The 22,407-nt window shown below is 34.8% G+C and overlaps 1 protein-coding gene across 4 annotated transcripts; it reads left to right on the top strand.

The window, feature by feature from the left end:
- Positions 1-978: 978 nt before the first annotated feature.
- On the top strand, positions 979-21,189 carry LOC117327401. Of its 4 annotated transcripts, XM_033884355.1 has the most exons (9): positions 7,658-7,746; positions 8,013-8,067; positions 8,859-8,961; positions 10,097-10,138; positions 13,727-13,867; positions 14,320-15,156; positions 16,990-17,073; positions 18,234-19,037; positions 20,348-21,189. In XM_033884355.1, the coding sequence occupies exons 4-9, from the start codon at positions 10,129-10,131 to the stop codon at positions 20,416-20,418; spliced, it is 1,947 nt and encodes a 648-aa protein (XP_033740246.1). In that variant the 5' UTR covers positions 7,658-7,746; positions 8,013-8,067; positions 8,859-8,961; positions 10,097-10,128; the 3' UTR covers positions 20,419-21,189. The 4 variants fall into 4 exon arrangements, with proteins under 4 accessions (XP_033740249.1, XP_033740248.1, XP_033740246.1 ...); XM_033884358.1 differs by lacking the exons at positions 7,658-7,746; positions 8,013-8,067 and adding an exon at positions 979-1,243; XM_033884357.1 differs by lacking the exon at positions 8,013-8,067 and having other exon boundaries at positions 7,653-7,746.
- Positions 21,190-22,407: the final 1,218 nt, after the last annotated feature.

Raw genomic sequence — 22,407 nt, 5'->3', positions numbered from 1 at the left:
ACGTGACCGAAGGGTCGCTAGTTCGAGTCCCGGCATGGATGCTCTGTTGTGTTCCAGTCGACACGACTGTAAATGAGTACATATGTACGTGGTAGGGCAGTACAATACATGTCGTGTGTAAGCTATTCGCGCCGAAATGGCATCTCCGGCTATATGCTCCCCAGGGAGTTGAGAAAGACATTGGCTGATACCGAAAGGCCCAACAACCAAGGATAATTATTTATGAAACGCTTTGAGACGGCTTTTTTGCTGTGATATAGCGGTATATGAAAACTCAAAATTAAATGTACATGTATATATCAATTATTGGATTATTACGAAAGAACATTAAACAGAGAGAAAGAATGCTGATAAAATTTGAATAAACCAAATAGGTGACATTGTTACAGGTTAACCATGTTAAAATGTAATTATTCTTTTGAAATGATAAACTGTTTTTCGGAGCTCCATTCTTTATTCTACTAGTGCCTTGGTCGTTATTCTGACGGCTCCAAATTAAACACCGAGAGGATTTTGTCAATGACGATACATTTCCGCGAGGCGAAAAATGGCGAATCAGCAGAAAAAGTATACTGTAATAGTGATGATGTTGGCTTTTATTTACTTACCGAAGTTTTTATTTCTTTAAAATAACTATACGGATGATAACTAATTAAAACATTAAAACATACCTAAAAGGCATGTTTGTATATTTAAGCGTTTAAGTCTACTGCAATGTACATGTAAAATCTAAATGTACTTTAAGATGCATTACATACTAGGAGATTAATAGATGTGTATATATGTATACAAGGTAGATATTTCCCTAACTAGGGACATAAAACTTCGTTAACTGTAGAAAACCCAAACACGTGGGCAAACTCCACCATCACAGTTACTCCGCTACTTCTATCAGCTGGTGAGTGCGCGGGAAGCTATGTATGCTATGCGGCGTCGTTCGGAAGACTCCAGGTGATGACTTTTTGATGACGTCATCAATCTTGAACGTTTGGACGACTTCAGCAACGGGAATGTTTGACTGTTGAAGTAAATTGCAATATATACGACAGGTTTTGGTTTACATCCGGTTATATAAGGTAGTTTGACGTCCAAAAGTATATCTAAGTGATGTGTTCCAACAAAACCTTCGTGCAAAAAGCGGAGTGTTATGCTACAGGTGCGCGCTTGGACTTTGACAGTTGAAGATTGATATTTTGCCCGAAGCTGTGTGACACTAAAGAAGAAAGTTGACTACCTAAATAACGTATGTATTTGGCGTTTTGTAAATACTTCAATACGTTTTATATGTTAGGATTCGCTTAGGTACGTCACACAATAAGAATAGTATAGATTTATGAACATCTGGCATTTTACTATTGTTATGAATCATTGATTAATTTCTTTATGTAATTTACACAAACAAAGTTATATTGTAAAATACGTCAACTTACTAAAACATTGAGATATAATCTAGATGTATAAGTTTTCGATAACTTGTAATTCTATAATCGAATATACTGGATATAAGCGGGTTTATTGGGGATATTTTCAAGTGGATTTGTGTTTTCCTCAGTGTAACTTGGAGCCAGGACCAACGTAATGATAGACGACACACTTAATGTTAAGTGATTTGCATAATTATGAGCGAGAAGATACAAGTTAATACACATATTATTACAGCTTTACACATGTTTCAACATCATGCTAATTACATACATATATACATGTGTGTGCGCGACATGATGTAAACCCACTTATTCTGTAACGTTAAATGTCAATTAGACGAACCACTTGTTAACTAATGCAAATTGTAAGTGCTTCTGACTCCTTGCGCAATTCGCTAATTGAGCCCTACATGAAGGCTATGTTGACGTGTAAATGGTGACTACTAGGACACAAGAAAGTGTTTGCTTTAAAGGTTTTCCCCGGTGTCTCTGTGGTTTTGGACATGAAATATATTTACATAATATGCCAAACGAGATAGTTTCCAGTAGCGTCACCATTCTATTTTTGAAGGAAACAAATGAACATATATGACACATGTATTCTATTATTCATATTGTTGAAATGAATCAGTTCTGTATCATAGATATGGAATGGTATGCGATGAGAAGGACACGTTTTATAATTCCCCCTTTGTCTTCGTATGACTTTCGCTCAAAGATAAAAACAATCTCAAAGCCATTCAATTACGTCATCTCCTTATTGACAAAGCAAAAATTGAAACTATGCATATTTGTATTGGAAATAACAACGAATTCTGTTTTCAGACAATATTGTATAGTATTGATTGATAAGTATGTCTTTATTACGAAACAATTGTAACTGGAAGCCGGTATCGTGGACACACAGCTACCTAGTCAGAGATAATCTATTAGATACGGGCATCAACCACTGAATCTGCTAACACCTTTCATAAGTTGTTTAAGTGATACCATCAGTGGTCAATTTTAGGCTAAAATACATTTGTACGATTTCTTTATCGAGAATGTATGGCGTTTCACACCAATGTCAGTGTGTGGTAATAATAAATAACTAATGAATGGACTACCTGCAGAAATCGGAATTTATTTTCATGTCCTAATTGTGGAGAAGGCGAATTTGCTTTACCCTTCCAACATCAACCCATGATCAGTGTTTTAATCATTATCAGTCGGTGTGCGCAACACAACATGTAAGTTAAAGCTACTTTGATATATACCACCAATTAATGATTATAACTATGGAACACGGAATACCACACTTTTGTGTGTATTTATATACCTATAATATTTCTAGTATTTATCTTTATCTGACTAGGGTTCTTAAACTCGTTTTGTATCTTAATGTTTATAACGGCTACGACAACGGTAGCCAGTCTCGCTAATTCTGCCTTTTAGGCAAACTAAAGACTAGGGCCCAGTTGTTGAAAATATGGTTATAGGCTATTCGCAGTTTTATCAATTGTTTTAAAATACCGATAAATCGTTACTGTTGATTCAGCTTTTTACGTTTTACTGGTCCGCAATATACACTTTTAACAAACCATGTATCTGAATTATATCACTAGTATAGAGATACAGACTTAAGCTTCCATGTGTAACATCCCTTTGTTGAATCATCCGTTTCTTGTTCCGGTAAAGAACAGTTTTCCAGTATCACATAGGCTTTCATTTTTATGGTAATATTGTGGAATCGATGGTTTTCCTATATGTTATGACTGACATGCATTCAACACTTGCTTTCGATGATACTTGCTATTTTGATCAATATAACGTGTGAAGGGTTTTCGTTGTATTTATTGTATTCTTATTAAAAATCGTAGATAATTGAGGATTTAAAATTTAGATTAGCATATAAATTGTACCGGCGATTAAAACACAAAAAAGAGACAGTATTTTTTGTTTAAATAAACGACTGGAATCGTCCCTGTATTATATACCAATTTGTTTGAAGTACCGTTGGTAAATGTACCATACACACTGATTTCTGATAACAAATAACTTTTAAAACTAATCGTAACACTGGTATGCTCTTAGACACACACATCTTGACATTTAATTATCACATATTTGTTGCCCATCAAATCGCCTTTTAATCTTTACGTCCAAATACAATTTATATGCTACAATATATTTTAAATTCTTAGTTTTCTAAGCTACAGTGATCTCTACTTGTCGGCTTATTAACCCTTCCCTGTCACCGGTTACCTTCGAGCCTTACTTAACTGACTTTTTATGTCCTAATTTATTGAGTCCCCCGAGGGATGCGTCAAACATTGGTATTCACGGAGAATGTTAAGTCACGTGACGTTTCTTTACTTAAGATATTACTCCCGGCAGTCACGGCATGTTTATGGAAATTTTAATTGTTTTGACAAAATTATTTTCTTGTAATTGAAATGTCGGTCACTTGTTAATGTGTCACGATTACAATATTAGATCGAGAAAAAATGATAATTTTGTTTTACGTCACAGCATTGTTATAGAGATACAATGTACTCTATTTGGATTATTTACGTTTGCCTGTCAAAGGTTACCTTCGAGCTTCGGACAGGAATTATACCACAAACATGTGGTCAAAAACCAGTGGTTAACAAAAGGAACATAAAATCAAAATAAAACTGTAATACATATTTTAATTCAGCATGCTGTTATCTGAATTATCAATGAATAAATATTGGTATCAATATGAATAAATACTACAGATACTTATTTTCGTTCCGTTATTTTTCGTTAACTCGTCTTTCTCTATTCATCCTATATTCAGTCTGACGGACTATGCCGATTACCTTATATATGTTTTCAGCTTTTGTCTGTTTCCGTACCCTAACATGTACTTGTCATGATATTATTTCCTTCCATTTCGGTATGAATATGGGATTTCCTGACATTTACTTGAAGTCACAGTACACATATATGGTTACCTTACGTTTACTTGAAGTCTCTGTATAAATACATGTAGATGGTTTCCTTACGGTTACTTGAAGTCTCAATATAAATAGATGGTTTCCTTACGGTTACTTGAAGTCTCTGTATCAATATATGGTTTCCTTACATTTACTTGAAGTCTCTGTATAACTATATGTCTGCATTACGGTTTCCTGAAGTCTCTGTATAAACATATGGTTTCCTTATGCTTACTTGAATCTTTGATATTTTTATATTGTTATATTAATACTTCCAATTTACATAAAAGGTGTTGTTTTATTTCATTTTATCTACAATGAAGCGTCGTTTTGATTATACTTCATTACAGCCCTGAACTACTTGTTTGCGCGACACTTGAAGACCCTGTCTTATTATATTAAGTTGTATTGTTTCCGTGATATTTAGTAGTATGTCTTATGACATTTAACCTGACATTTAAGTACAAAAATGTACTTACTTGCCCAGTTCTTCGCTTTCTAATGTATAGTTTGATAATATAATATTCCATGTAAAATGTAAAGTCAACTGATATGAAGTCTACAATTCGATCAACATTAATTTTATTACAAACGAGTAATCTTCTCAAGTAAAATATTCAACTCCACAATTTCATAACTTCATTATTTAACCAGTAGCGGGGACAGATTGTAATTGTATGTCTGTTGTATTTCAATGTCATGTTACTCATAGGCTGTTACTTAATGTGGAATAAAAACAAAACCCATTCTGTTTATTTCCGGAAAGTTGTTTTGATATCCTGACGCAATAGCAACATTTGAAATCCTTATCTATCGGTATCTCCTTGATACCAGTCCTATTTCAATGCTGTTCCAAGTTCGTTACTCTGCGTAAAATAAACAAACAATACATATCATTGATTGTTGTTTTTATCGATGATTTAACGCTCGAATCACACTAAATATAAATGTTGCAGATATCAAGCTGAAATACTCTGTTTATATAAATCTTACGTTAAAATCCAAACTAACATTTAGTGCAGCTAATTATTTTGTAAAATGAACAAAGTAAGTATTATTTTCATCTTCTACAAAGTAATTTATGAGTAATTAAACTGGTTCAGTGAAATGCTAAATCTTATTCAAGGACGATCACTGCATATGATTTAATGTACAAAGTCAGTGCCTTGATTTTGAATATCTTTGTAGAATATTTATGATAGCCCGTGTCAATATCCCCTGCAGGACTACTGTAAATCCACACCTGGTCTAGCGGGACTACTGTAAATCCACACCTGGTCTAGAGGGACTACTGTAAATCCACACCTGGTCTAGAGGGACTACTGTAAATCCACACCTGGTCTAGAGGGACTACTGTAAATCCACACCTGGTCTAGCGGGACTACTGTAAATCCACACCTGGTCTAGCGGGACTACTGTAAATCCACACCTGGTCTAGAGGGACTACTGTAAATCCACACCTGGTCTAGAGGGACTACTGTAAATCCACACCTGGTTTAGCGGGACTACTGTAAATCCACACCTGGTCTAGAGGGATTACTGTAAATCCACACCTGGTCTAGCGGGATTACCTATACAATACTGTAGAGATTGTAGGTAGTTAGACTAGTTATGGAAATCTCCGTCATGTGTCGTTATTTTGACATAGTTTATAATTTATGCGTTTATTCAGAGCTAGCACTGTCGCTGCGAGCAAATCATTACTATCCCAGCACACGACAGTAATTTACCGTAGAACCTTTACGTGTGACAGTCCAGGCTATATTTCCCACGTGTACAGGGATATGTGTTGTATGTTTAGGGATCGTACATGCTTACTTAAAAGGTTTTTGTTCCATTATGTATTGTCTTTAATGTTAAACATTTATATTGCATTTTGGTTTGCAATCTAATGATCAAATGCATTTTATATTGGAGAAATTGCTACCAGAGATGACTTTATTTTGATTGCCATTTTAAGTATGCTGCCTAGAGAGCATAATGCGGGTTTTCTGTCACAGCATTTTCTTTGAAATGCATCATACCGAAATCCGTGAAACTAACATAAAATAATGTAAAAATCGACTAACTGCAAAATATAAAAAGTGTAAGGTATAAGAAATGGAATCAATAGGGCAAGAAATCAACAGTACACCAGGCAATAAGGGCTAATCTTCTTATCTATTGATTTTACCGGGATCACGGACATATCGATCGCTGATGAATACATACCATGGGAAGACATGTAATAAACAACAAGTTAGAACAAAGAATTTTAGATAAAAATATATAAGAGATTGCAATAGAGGGATTTTAATTTAATTGTCTTTTGTGTGTCTGCTTCAGCATCGAATGAAGTTTCAATGGATGTTATTGTCGGTAGAGATGTATTGCAGATGCCTTATGTTTAAGGACCTGTAGCGTGTCGATAGCTAACGCTTCAGGCTGGGCCTAGTGAATAATAAAACATATACCTATCTTTGGATTTAATCAACAAACATCCCAAGGGCTGACCGGTATCAGTTTTTTCATGACGTCACAATTGTTCCCGATATCTGAAGAATTTATGATATCTCCATAACGATATGCTTCTGTAGTATACACGAACCCGCCATTAACGTAATACATCGAGGCATTTTTTGTAAGAGATGTTTGACCCGATTAAAATTTTTAAATGACCCATATGTCTAAATTGTTCATCTGGGTGTATGATTAGGAGAATGGGATTTTAACAAAAATACTCAAATTGTTTGTAAATAATGTGTGTTCTCATTCATAGATGCGTGTAAATAAGTTCCCACGGTATATCTAAACCACAGCTATTTTGTAGGTACACTATTGCGTGTGTTATTTGTATGATTCAGCATTAGATGTGTTGCGCTCTGTTGGTCCAAGTGAAACATATATAAACACGATAGACAAAGAATTGCATGTTTCATAGATGCTTTTGTTCATAATAAGTAAAACCACAAACTTAAAATGTTTGTCCTGTGATTGTAGGATTTGCCTAACTGAAGTGATGGTAAATTATCTATCGCATACTTATGGACAGAATCACAAACTTAAAATGTCTGTTCTATGATGGTAGGATTAGCCTAACTGAAGTGATGATTAATTATATATCGCATACTTATAGACAGAACCACAAACTTAAAATGTCTGTTCTATGATTGTAGGATTTGCTTAACTGAAGTGATAGTAAATTATATATCGCATACTTATAGACAGAACCACAAACTAAACATATTTGTTCTATGATTGTTGGATTTTTCCAAGTAATGATAAATAATTCAACTTTCCTGTAACACTTCTATGCGTATAGTCCCAGTGACAGTAAAACTACAGAGGTTCTGAGAGAATCTACCAATTACACTTGGAGACCTCTGCTACTTCACACACCGGTAAAATGCTCTCCTCATAAATAACACTTTAAGATATATAACCGATTCGACAATTGACGGTCGAATGTGTCGGCCCGGTTATCACGCGAGGGATATTTGATATCGAGTTGTGACTTAAAATGCCTGTATATCTCGGGTACAGATGGTAGTTTATAGTGTTAAAAGTGCATTGTGATTGTAGTCTACGGCTATGTGTTAGTGGCTCCCAACAGAACCAGGAGAAGTCGATATATGGATATATAATTCATTGTTTTCTGCTTTTTCAGGGTTAACTTGTGTTTTTCATGAACTGACTTCTGTTCTATGAACCAAAAATATAAGGTAAAAACATTTTCGTCATATTTGTCTTTATATATAGCAAATCATATTGCATTTCCAGTGTTCCAGTGTTTCTGTGTCAACAGATTTAATGTAAAAGGAATATGATCACTTTTAGTGATATGTTATGATAAAATCTTAATTATCGATGCATGATATTTGTGTGTGTTGCTTCAGTGAACAGGCCAAGGTAGTTATAGTAGTTCTGGATGACTGGTCAGTGTGTATTGATCGGAAGGTTTCAATTGGATAACTTTAAATCTGCCATTGTCATTATAGGAATACGATTTCTGAGTGGTATATGCGATTAGCGAATTGTAATGGCACTTTCGCTATCTATCGTCTTTGATATTTGTTTTCTCTATTTATTGCAAATTCATTTGGAAGCGAATCAGGTACTGTAAATATACACACACGCATATCAGACAGGTAGGCTGCACGATAGCACGAATATAGTGTGTATCGATTTGTTGATATTTACTTATTTATGTGGCGAAGTGTCCCCCGGGGCTCAAAATGTATCGCCAATAGTGTGTGGCCAGGCGTATCGCTACAGATGACCGAGTTGGCGACAACTCGTCCCCATCAATCACCTCTGTCCATTGCTCCGCATCACACCTACATATGAAGATTTCACGTATACTCGTAAAGGTCACACGAGAGCCTGTGATGGGAGTGTTGGAGATGTCTGTTCTAGCTTAATGACCATTTCTTCAGGATAGTGTTCATAAATATATATATGCGTACTGGAGTACATATATGTGTTACTGTTTAAAATCTTATTTCCCATACAGAATGAGTCAGTTTGTGTGCACCCCTAATACGGATTAATTGGGAGGAGATATATAGTGGACTATATAGACAACAAACGTTAACTATCCTGCAGACATCAGCAAAGTAAGTGCCGCCATTAGTAAACATTCTGTACCGTTAGGTCATTAACATAATGTTTACCTTTTCAAAAGAACATTCACTGTAAACATGTGTCAGACAGAGTTTGTATTCGACATCACTGATATAGTTAGTATTGGTGTATGTTACGTTACATGCAGTTCTATCATATTTCTGCATTTTGATGTCTATATAATAGATTAGAATGTCACATCATTTTCGAAAATTAACAGATCCTGCCCAAATATTTATCAGAATTTCACCTGAAAAGTGATTTTGTTAAGTTTACACAATTCGCATTCTAAATACACACTTCTGTTCTTGATCAATAGGGTATCCGTCCATGTAAGTATTGTGTTTCAGTGTTAAGCAAATATACGAGAGAAAAACACACATGTTCTCACGGATACGACGAGTTTGCCTCACTTTCTTGTGTGTTTATTTGTGATATACCCACCATTACTTATCTATCCTTACGGTTTACCTTCCTCATTGCATGCTGTACCACACACCTTTAATCTTATATTTAGATCTCTACCAGCACTATAATTTATCACAGAGGCAAGCAACCACAGGTACAAGTAGAGCTGAAACGTCAATTTAGTATACGGGGTACATATGATACAGTTACTCAATTCATACAGTATAGTTAGACAGGTAATAAGCACATGGACACTTCTCCAACGCAAGGTCCAAATGTATGTATATAAAATTACGTATTAAGGATCATAAGGGATTGGAGGGGAGGGGGGGGGGGGGGGGTATTAAAATATAAACATAATTGAATTAGGAAATTTGGCCTTGTGATACGCAACGTTAAAATCTGTCTAGTCCATGTTCGTAATTAATTTTGTAGAAAGGCAATTTCATCACTCATTTACATGTAGAGTAATGTATGACCTTTATCTAACCAAGACATCTCGACATTTGTAACCAACCACCACTCATAAAGATATACAATTACCATATTGTTACATTTCTAATTTTGATTTAGAGCCTCTACTTTCTTAGGTCTCGCAAGCCTTATACCTACGCTGTAGAGCTGTGCATACGTAAACGTACAGAAGACCTTGTGTTTTATGACTGAATATTACACAGGGTTTGTCACGTTAGACATTACACACATTATTTTCTATTACAGGGGTGTACTTTGAGCTAGGGCGATACAACGGTATGGGGAACGGTAAGTGTAATGTGTATATACTTCTATAATTACTTTCATTGTAACTCATTAATAATTAAACCTTTGTCATTATGATTCAGAAGGTAATTTACAGTACAGTAACAGAGCGATTAGACATAGCAGCCTTTCATGTACATGCAAATTAATTTTCAACAGGCTATATATGTAAAACAGGCATCGGTATTTAAACCAGTTGAATGGAACTTGTCATGTCCGTAAATATGTATTTTGTTATAAAGGAAACTTAGTCTGTTCATGATAGTATGCAAATCTGTGATGGATATGACATTTAGGTGGATATGATCTTATGACTGTTATGACTTTAAAGAAGATATGACCTTTTGACTGATATGAACTGTGAAGGGGATATGACCTTGTGACCGATATGACCTTTATGGTGGATATGACTTTGTGACTGACTAGTTATTTGATGTAGACCTTATGAGTGATCAGTCATTTGAGGTGTATATGACGTTTTCTGAAAGTTATTGAGTACCCGGTATGACCTTTGTGATTCGTATGACCTTGGCAGAAGAAATGACCTGTGCAATGGATTTGACTGTGGTTGATATGACATCTATTTCGATGAAACAATTGTATGACATTTCTTCACGCTATTGCTTTTGAAATTGTAAAAAAACCATTGTAATTATAATGAATATAATAGTGAATGACTTAGGTATGACCTTTTTTGTGATGTGACGTTTTCTTGCATATGGCATTTATGATAGGTGTGAACGTATTATCGTTACAAGTTATTGGTTTTGTTCCTTGTGACCTTGACAATGTTAACTTTATATCGGACCTGAGTACATTGTATTGCCATGGTAGACATACAGAGGTTTGACACTTCTGCACTTTCTAAACGGAAATATCAGATCAATGTATTTAGAGGTGTTCTAGACAGACCGACAACTTGACAGAAATGTTATGCTAATTCCTTCTTTACTGTGATGACAAGGATGAAAGTGTCACTTTACCACCATAATGTCTGCTACGACCAAGCTATGTTGAGGTCTTAGTTTACGTACAATTGGGAAAACCGTCAAATCATATTACTTGGATATAAATAAATCGCGATAACACTGTTTTGTCGTAATAAAACGTTGGTGAATGATAATTAGCGGAGACGCTATGGCCCCCAGCATTTGAATTTTCATTAAACGTATGCACTCTCCCGCGTTCGTCAATCTGAAAGGAAATTAAAAAACAAAACAAAATGTATAAAAAGCAGCAAAACACAAACAAAACTATATTGTATGACATGAAATGTTCGTGTGTACTTTCATTCGTTGATTGGAACTTTCAAATTATTTAAATTATTTTGTGGGTACAATCTTTCGTGGTTAGTCCATGCAATCCATAGAAACCACGAAATAACGAAAATGTATTAGACTGGCCACCAGACCCTAAGTCATTTTTTGTTAAGAATTTCCAAGCTTAATTTTAATATTAGATTATCTGCCCCTAGTTTGAAAAAAAACTTAGGTTCTAGAATCAGACATATCCTAGGGATCAAAATCATGAAGCTCAATTTCATTTATGATTTTAATATTCTAGAGACAGGGGGCCAGTTTAAAAGTTGATATACAACGAGCGTTTTATGTTATACAGTACGATGTTAGTGTACTACTATTAATCCCAATCGATTTTCATAGCTTTTCTCGTTGTCCTCATCCAGTCGTTCTCGACCTGTGAACCAGGCGACAGGAGTTCAAATGTTGCCGTACCCTGTAGGCGTTAGAGCGGGCTGATATCTGATTCCGTTGCACCATAAACTCTGCGACGGTGCAGTGATCTTTACACAGTATTTGTCAAAATATCACCCTAGGCTTTCAACGACTCATACATTTTATTATCGGTTGATTTTTATATTGGACAGATTAAATTCCTTGTCTTATAGAGGTTGGATTAAAATCATGACCGTTTGGCTACTTAATTTGATCTCTGGACGATCTCTGTGGTAGATACCAATGAAGTACACTCATCGGTTACTCTATAAACCGCGGTCCTGTTTTGGCCCGTATTTGTTTTCGATGACTACTGCCATATTCAGGACTCGGTATCTGATCACAAGAAGAAGCGTACCAGACCGTCTGTGGTACCGACCATGAGAGACTTCAATGTAGGCTTACATGCACGACGGTAATTCTATTAGACATATTTTGACTCCGAGTGCCGTTGGCAACGTTTATCGCGACGGCCCAATACGACAGTGATATAGACACAGACATTAAACTATTAAATTGACTCACCAGTGTAAATAACCTGTCAATTAGGACATAAAGAACGGAGAATAGACAGTCTCTACCTCTCACAGGTCCCTTTGGATCCTGACAAGACCTCCAGTTGGCCCCTTTTAGACAAAGGACAGTGAATTGGACAATTCGACAGCTATAACTCCTCTAGACATAGGTGTATATAACACATGTATATGTCCAAACATTTCTTACCTTGACCTAGTGAATGGCAGCTTAACATAACAAGAAATTGATTGCAGGCTGTGACATTTGGTTTATATTTAAATGTCTATTTAAAAAGTCGGGGTTCACGAAATGAACACAGCTAAATACGAAATGCGATTCTACGTATTTGAGCTAAGGGTGCTCGTAACCATTCGGCCATGGTGTTGATAACATATTCATTATCACTGACACGGATCATTAAACACAAATACCCGGTAAAATGACGGATTTGTTCACTTAAGTGATCAATTACACTATCAGAAATCGACCAGATACATCATATCCTCAACTCAGCATAAACATGTCATTTTTTAATACCTAGTATCGAGAAACGTAAACCATATGTATATTTTTGAAAGCTATATTGTATTTGTTGGGAGGTATTACGAATGTCCGTAAGTTTATATCAAAACATTTCGCGTTGAACTTTATACTGTTTAGTATTGTGCCTGAATGGGTAGACTGGTAAAGCAGATACTGCTTCTCTTGTATCTGTTGTCGCCAGGTCTTGGGCAACAAACTAATATGAAGAGTTTTATCAAATACACTTTTCATGGTTTTATTTAATGTCACTTCAAGTAAACTAGTTTTCCCAACAGTAGAGTCAAAAGGTTAAACCAGTTGAATTAAGTATTTTGCCTAAGTTGTCTGTTAAATTGAATTTTACCTCTAAACATAAATGTCACTCACTTTAGCTTAATTGCGAAACATCAGCGTCTGGGATATTCTCTTAAAAATCACCAGTGTCCAAATTTTAATTTAATTAAGTTTCTTAACCTTAGCTTTAAAATACGTAACATAACTAACGAAATTAAGAATGTAAAAATATTACTTGTGATTGGTAGAAGCTAATTACCCTACAACCAGCCCTCAAAGGTCAGCACGAACCCAACATGCCGACATGTACATGCACATTACGAATAATTCCACCCATAATATAATGAAATAGGTGTATATGGGCTTTATAAGTAATTATAGACCTCCATGTTTCATTGACACCAAATCCCACACTTACAAATAGTAACGCATACGAAAGGTCTAGACGTTCAAAAGCGAGCGTTATTTCAAATTATATTGTACATTGTAATGGTATTGTCATCAACTGCGAACGTTATGGTTCCAGAACCCTCCAAGCGGCCATCGTCGAAGACGGGGATTCACGATACACATTCCAGCAACGGTCAACATGTCCACAGGAAATCACATGACGAGTCAACGGAACTTTCTGGTATCCATGGTGACCATGAAGATTTGGGGAAAATAGGTATAGCTTGTTTTAAATTGAAAGCATATTAAACATATTTACGATGCATATATTTTAAGTAAACATAATAACAATGCTGTCTTGATTCTAACCATCAAACATGCTTCATTCTTGTGCGCAGAATAATAGATAGTTTAAATCTACATTTTTTATTTAGTGCTCCTCCTAAGTCCGTTTTTTCCATATAAATGTTCGTGGTTCTAATAAAACATTTTATTATAAAGTATCATTTAACATCATTTTTAGCAATGGGTAATAATGGCCCTTTGATAACTTCATCGTCCGAGGATATTGTCCTCATAAGCCCATTGCTGCCTTGACAAACAAATATAAATTCATATGTAATATATATCTTTCAATATTAATATGATGCTATGCATATGTATTTGAAACCTTTCTAATGTTTCTGAGCCTAAATCAGTGTGACGTTATCATGTCTTATCATTATGCAGATATCCTACAATCAGACACAGAAAACACATCAGCGACGGTTAAAACATTATTACAAGTTGCTAATGACCTCCACGTTACGGACAATGTCAGTAGTATTACAGCAAGCGAGGTCGTGGACAACTCGGTATTAAAGCTACAGGATAATGAGGTTTCTAGTAGTGCAATTACGGACGATGTCAAAGAGTCGTCAACGGACGGTCAGACAGACACACATGCGTCCCCTAGTGGGGAAGTCGTCGATCACACCGACACACCATCAACAACTTCGCGAAAAGACACACCGACAACCCCAGGAAAGGATGATAGTGGTGTAGAAAGCTCTAGTGACATTGTGCAAGTCAGTGGGTCTGGAGGTGGATCCAAAGATTCCAGCACTAAATCGAAGGCCAATAAAAAATCTAAGAAATCTGACAATAGTAAGAAAGCAAATAAATCAAAAGAACTTAACATTGAAGAATCTATCAATGATGAAGTGATTTCATTAAAAAAGGATAAGAAAAAGAAACCAAAGAAGAAAATTTCTAAACAAAATAGCACCGTAAGTGACGTAGGTATGACGTCAACGGTATCGATGTCATCTGGTCTTAACGTCAGTGGTGTTAGCTCTGACGCTGGACGCGGTACACTCGAACGTTCTGTCAGTTCCATAGAGCCAGGTTTCGTGGTGGTGAATTCAAAGGAAAACAAAAATCCCCGGCGTCCCCTCAGTAAGTCGTTCAGTGACATTGAACAGCAAAAGGAAAAGAAGAAGAAAAAGAAAACGGACAAGAAAAAGTCAAGTACAATTGCTCCGATACCCGTGCCGGTTGAAAATACAAATAAAGAAAAACGGAGAAGTAAGTAAACTACTGATAATAGAGCAAATTTCTCAATTTTTCTCACTGTATATACTGTGAAATATTTGGGTATATTGAGCTATTTTCCTTCTGATGCAAATCCCATCTTAAAAGTTAATGATAAAAGAAGAAGTGACATGTTAGAGTTTGTAGGGTAATATTCGGAAACTTCATTTCACAGTAAAAAAGAATTTAAGATAATCTCTTATACGATTAAATATTATTCTAACATATATTTTATGAGGCAAGTATATGAAACTTGATTAAAAAGTTTCGAATTACTTAAAACGCAAGTAAAGGAGTTTTATATGTTTACATAAGGGAGACCACTCTATGACACTTGTCGATATATATTTTCACTAGCTTATTTATCACTTCATCGTTCGTTCGTGATCCTTTATGTAATGCAAATTCGTGTATTAATGTGTCGCAAACGTTAATGGACTATATATTTTTGAAAACATCTTTGGTGAACATTTAAAGCACCATTGAGATTCAATTAAAGAAATAAAAATGAAATATCTTTGTCGTCAGTTAATTTTTGTGAGGCGTCTAGAGAGTCAATGTTCCACTTTTAAAAGATAGAGTTTGCGTATACACATTATAGATATGTATTTCCTGTATAGATCTCTATCGATAGATCTCAACATTAATTTGGCATGCCTGGAGTATTAAACATGAATTCCGCTTTGTCCATTGTATTTCATTATTGTTATTGTACGAGTCATCTCATCTATAAGCTATTAATGCATAGAGATAACAGTCAAGGAAAAGACTGATTTTGATATACATAACATCTGAAGGTTTCTTTTCTTATCTTGTTAATCTGTCGTAAGAACAATGAAAACTACTATTATATACGTTTGATGCTATTTAAATTGTAGCAATTTAATTGTATTCCACAGTCCATCAATTCCACCTGATTAAAATGTGAAAACCTAACTCCCGTAATCAAAACAAACCCCCAAAACGGTTACTTAAAAATCCGATGACATTTAATTGAACGTAATATTTGAGTAATGAACAGCGTACCTAATAATCACAAGTGTTTGAATACATTGGTGCCAAAATATGTACCCATTGCCATTCGTGAATGAAAGATATTTCTATCAAGCTATCTATTTTTCCCAATGTGACGTTCCAAGGTAGCGTATATGTCGTTTGAAGTATGTGTCAGCTACATTCACAATTATTTCTCTATGTCAACAAATTCGTGATGATCTGGCACGTACCTCTTTATACTAGGCATGATATATCGGTATGGTTCGCAAGCTGAATTGATATACCATAATAGTCAATTTTGGGGTTTCAAAAGAGGCTTGAATACTGATAGCCGCTTTTAAATTTCTTCAATGCAGTTTTGAAGCCTTGACGTTTAGGAGTGTATAATTTTAGAGTGTATTTAAGCAAGTCCTATATTAACAATACCACCAACTAGTGCTAGTGTCAACAACTTCCTTTTGCACAACCCTTCAGTGTACAATTAGGTATAAATCCATCGTCTTTTATAGCAAGTACATACTACCAAATGGAGATTAAAACATATCTTTTCCATACTATAATACAACTTTTGTAACTCTATTGGAGGATTATTTTTATTATTGTCTTTGTAATATATATACTTGGATATTAACACGAAATGGAGCTGCATAATTACTATTCAAGGGAATATTTCTTTAAGATAAAGAAGATGCTCATGATGTCAAAAAATAATTGTATGTGCAGAATTGAATAGTATAGGTTTTTAGGGGACGCTGCAGCATTTAAAGATCAAAATTAATCAAATGTTTTGTTTAAATGCATTGTACTTCAATAGTCATGTTGATATTACAGGTATTTTCGAGGAGGACTTTACGGTGGAACTTGGTCTCGGAGAAGATAATTTGGACGTTGTATCACTGTCTTCCCTGTCTTCCGGTGAGTCCTTGTGCTCTCCACTTCCGGTGCAGACGGCGAGTTGAGCGCCCATGGATACGGGTTGTTGTGTTGGTGCTGGCTTTGTATTGTTGACTAATACTTCCTGTTTGATGTGTTGCCATGGATACAGGACCTGTCATCTGTCACGTCTGATATTTGAATTCACGTGTCTAGTGTTCGGACGTCCATGTGAACAATTGTTTTCGGGGATAATGGTTGTTTCTATTTGTTGACTAACCCTTGTGCACTTGTTTTTATCCTGATACCTCGTAAAATGTCGCTACGGAATGTTGTTAGTGTAACCGCCATTGTGTAGTAATAGACTAACCCCATGCACACCGGTCACCAGTCACGGGTATAGTGAACGTACTGTTACATCATACTAACAATGGTACACACATATTGTGACAGTGCGTGTCAATGTGCGTTACAATTCCCACTTGTTATATTGATTCAAAATTAATGTGCTACTAAACTGTATTGTTGACTTTTAGTGAAATAAATATAGCTGCATGTCTTTCGCTGCGATATCAACTATGTTACTGTGATTTGATGTAATCTACCATAGGAAGCAAGTTTCCGATATCATTAATGTACATTAGAAATAATTCATAAAAAGTTTAGAAATAAGATTAGAAATGATTTTCGAGACATTCATAAATTTATGTTGAATACAAATTGTATTATGTTGCCTGAAGTATTCGACTATACATTAAATGTTGTATTGATATTCATCCGTCTTATCGATATGGAAAGGATTCAAACGTTTTATGATTAATTTTAATGTTAATTTCCAGACTCATTTGTTATCAAAGGGAATTCATCATTAAGCTTTGCTATGCCTCTATTATGATAATTTGCTAATCTTATTTAGAACAGATGATACCATTTAATGAAAATTATAAAAAGAAAGTAAAATAATAGCTGCAAACATTTAAGAATTTAAGTGAAAACTATTTGTATATCATACTCTTTCGCTCTATAAACTGTATAGCTGTTAAATGAGAACGAAACCAATCATTGCGTGAGTATAATGAACACACATACACATACAAGCGGTTCTTTTGATAAATGAAATAATGTTGTCGGTGTCAAAAATAATTCTACAAATTAACATAATATGTGACGATTGTCAAATCAAAAAGCATCTTGTGTAACAGTTGAAGGAAATGTCGAGGTGGAAAATGACGACAGGAAAGACACACAAGAGACGGTTGATCAACAGGACCAACGCGAGGAAATCGTCAAATCTCGGAACGTGTCGGAGTACAACCTTACTTTTAATGATGCATCCATTGAAGAAGATGAATCAGCTGAAAGTGTAGAAAATCGGGTCGTGTACGAAAGAAAAATTACTATCATTACTCACGAACCGGTTTTATCAGAAAAGAACAATATCGAGACAGGCGAACCGAATAATAATTATGAAGTCGAAACAAAAGACGAAATAACTCACAAAGATAGTAAAACAGACGCTTTAAATCAAATCAGCATCAATTACAGTAGCGAGGATGAGGATGTTGACGAGACTGTCGATGATATGTTAGGCAATTTTTCATTGGTTGATCAGATCGTGGCCAAAGTATCACGTGAGTATGAATGTGCCCCTCAGGAGACTCTCACAGACAGATATAAAAATGGCGTACGACGTATCGGTCATTCTCATTCCATGTCTCCTTCAGAAGGAGGTAAGCTGCATCGTCCAATACGGAGACAGTATTCTGAGAACGTCACCAGAACCAGAATATCTAATTCCTTCCGTCAACAGGAATCTGATGATGACGTACACGACTATCCCAGACGAGTTATATTAACCAGACCGTTGTCGTTCGATTATCCATCATCATCATCATCTTCGTCCCTATCATCGAAACCATCTAAAAGGCGACAAAACTCTTTTTCTGAAATGTTGAAAAAATCTACAAACGCCTTTACTCACCAACGAAGAAAATCAGAAAATAAAGGTAAAATTTATTACTTGATACATATCGCACACACCTATATATGAAATAAGGAAGTTTGGTATACATATATATATATATACCCAACTTCATTATTTTGTATGTTTTCATGTATAATGCTTATCATTTCTGATGCATTACGCGATGAAGACACAACTGAGATACAGACAATGTAAGATTATTTCATTTCATTACTATATTACAGACCAATGTATTGGAAATTTTATTATTTTTAGGCGCTGTACTTTTCGAAAAACCTCAAACTTGCGAAAGTTTGAAGAATTGAAAATTCGGTCAATAAAACATGTCATGTAAATAGCGTATACTGGTATATTTTTTGAATGCATTTCTGTAAAACTAGTCGAATAGAAATAGCATACATATTTAACGCTGGTAAACGCTAAAAGCGTTTTAACCTCTTAATTAAAGTACAATTAAGACGCATTTAACGTAAATTCAGTTCGATGAGTTTGATGTTTTATTAAAAGACTATTACGTAAAACAGACTGTACATTGGCCTTCGATCTGTGTTAATATCAAATACAAATCCCAGGTCACCATTTATACCCGATGGTAATATATTATCTTATGCAATATTGTGTTTTGACATTTAAAATAATTGTGGAAGACCCTCAACTCTGGTTATGACGGAAGCCAAATTTAAATACAAATCCCTGGTGTAAGTACATTAATGTAAACTAAGCTAAAGTATGACGTACGGACATGAACGATATGACCTGTTTAAATCCGGTCAATCGATTTACGTTCCGGCATTTAAAGAGCAATCCTGATCCATCAAAGGTGTAAGAACATCTGCAAATATCACTGAATCCCTGGATATGCCTAATTAGGTTTTGTCGACACACAGTTAAAATTGTTTTAGCAGGTTTGTTATTACGTTCAAATTGCCTTCCCAGTGAATGTCTCTTCGAGTCCCCGAGATTAATTTATTGGTCTCGCATTAATTTGATACATGTATATTCGGCATAAAATAGTGATCAGTTAGCAGTCGTTTTGAAACGTACAAAAAAGAACAATGCACATCATGATAACGTATGTGTCACGATGAGCTGACATGTATTCACATAAAACCTTTATTGAAGCCTTAGACAACACGCAGATCCTAGCATAATTGTTTGAAACTATATCATAGATTACATTTCTTATTTGGTTTACCTTTCAAGATTTTTTTCATGAAATGGGTAATTTAAATTGACAGAGAGGTCATTGTTGATACCGCATAACATTTTAACGAGTTTATGTAGGTTCATTGTTACATTTGGTTAATCTGATATTTTGAACTTTTGTTATAGGTGAGCCTTTGAAAGAACAGAATGTTGGAAAATCTGGAGACGGCCAGACAACAACTATTGTTTACATGTAAACACGGAAATACGCTTTGTTCAAGGCATGTTTATATATTAAAAAAACAGTAATACATATAATCATGCTTTGTAACTTTAATTCATAACGATTCATTAGGAACTACAAACTGTTGACAATTGATAACCTTATTAGATGGGGTTGTTGCCACACCGTCGTTTCCACGATCCTATCTCTGTTACAATATTATTACAGGTACTTACACTTTATATATGTCTAACATGTTTCTTACATCTATGTTTACTGCAATGCATAATACCATGGTCAAGGAGAGAATGATAATTTTAATGTATAATATTTCTATGCAAATTTGTCAATATCAGCTATCGATTAACGATCAAAACAGGAAATTTATGATGATGATAAGTATACGTATCCTAATGAATTCTGTTTTTGTTATGTCAAGAGAAAGAAAAAAATGCTGTAAATTAGAATATCAATGGTTGTTAATGCGATTGTTGATATGAAGTTAAGAACATCAGATGTCCAACGTTATCGTTTTGAGTTTGCATCTTTTTCATTTTTGTACTTCTGGTTTTGCGTCTCCATAGTTACTCTGACGTGTTTTACTATCATCATCATCATCATCATCATCATCATCATCATCATCATCATCATCATCCATTACACGTCTTACTTAAGAGCTCGACATTGCTGTGGGAGCTTACAAACAATATGAACATATATACCAATTGTATTTATGGGGAAAATACTGTAAGTGCAATATAACTGGAATTTTGTATTTGTATTAAACTGCTGTAATGAAACAACTTGTAGAGTGTTTGTTTCTTCTTTTTCTTCTTCTTCTTCTTACATTTGTACATCAAAATATAGATTTAAACCTCCTACAATATCATACAATCGGTTTCTTCTTTGTGCTATCGATTGCGTTATTCCCTAAGTGGTCTACACAGGTTAAACAGTTAATAGTCCCGTTTATAAAACACTCTTTACATGGCGTGAATATGGTTGAAGTGTTTTCATCAAAGTATTAACAGAAAAACGCATTACATGTCTGTGTCCTTAGCTATTTACCATAAAGCCCCAGCTTTACAAAGTATGGCCAACCCATGAATGATATACATATAGGATTTTAATTTAAGTTCAACTTACCTATGAATATCAAACGCAAAGCAATCTTATCTATTCAAAATCATCATCGTCAGATAAAGCTATTCTATGTGTATTACGATCTATCAGTGTGGGATTAAAACCAAAAATCACTTCAACAAATTGTATTGAAGTGCTAATTTGAGATAACAATACTTGATAAACTAGATTTTAATACTAATATCGGTGTCATCCCCTCCTCTACGTGCCAGTTTGAAACTCACATATTGATCATCATTTAGGGACCTTTTTCAAGCGATGTTGCAGTTTTGTATGAGTGATAAGTTAAAATATTTAACACGGTGTAATTTGAAGTAGTGTGTCTATATACTTCATTTCAGTCAGAAAGCAAAACCTTGTCATAATGTATGGTTAGCTTCTTGTATACAATGTCTAACATCGGACTACTGGAAATGTATTACCATTTAAAAAAAAAGATTTTAACGAATAATTTAATGGGATTAATATTTTTTTTAACTTCGACATTTAAATATGAATTACTTATCATCGTTGGATATCGGTTTCTAATTTGATTTTTTTTTCTAATTTAAAGGCTCGCGGTGTGATGAATGAAGTGATAAAAAACCCTTTAAGTATTATTGTGTATTTATATAAAAGTGTATGTTTTTCTGATGAACTAATTGTCAAGATGCCAGATGACGCCAGTGTAGTATTACTGAGTCTTAATGGGGATGCTTATGATAATCCATTACTAATATAGCTTTTTATACATTATCGAAATTGAGTCTAGGTCACTTATGTAGCTCATGCAAATCAATAACAACATCTATTCCAAGTGTTAAAATCTGTATAAAATAATGACAATCTGATAAACAAAATAATGGTCTATAGTCAATGTTCTTTAATCTAAAGTCTAGAA

This window comes from Pecten maximus, chromosome 5 (genome assembly GCF_902652985.1).
Source record: "Pecten maximus chromosome 5, xPecMax1.1, whole genome shotgun sequence".
Lineage (NCBI taxonomy): Eukaryota > Metazoa > Mollusca > Bivalvia > Pectinida > Pectinidae > Pecten > Pecten maximus.
Note: the sequence above shows the minus strand (reverse complement) of the source record. Positions and strands in the feature narration are given on the sequence as shown.

Bases quoted from the DNA above. Each gene is read 5' to 3' on its own strand.
- LOC117327401 (XM_033884358.1), top strand. The intron at 15,157-16,989 runs GTAAGTAAACTA...TTGATATTACAG, and splicing joins AAATAAAGAAAAACGGAGAA to GTATTTTCGAGGAGGACTTT. The intron at 17,074-18,233 runs GTGAGTCCTTGT...CTTGTGTAACAG, and splicing joins ACTGTCTTCCCTGTCTTCCG to TTGAAGGAAATGTCGAGGTG.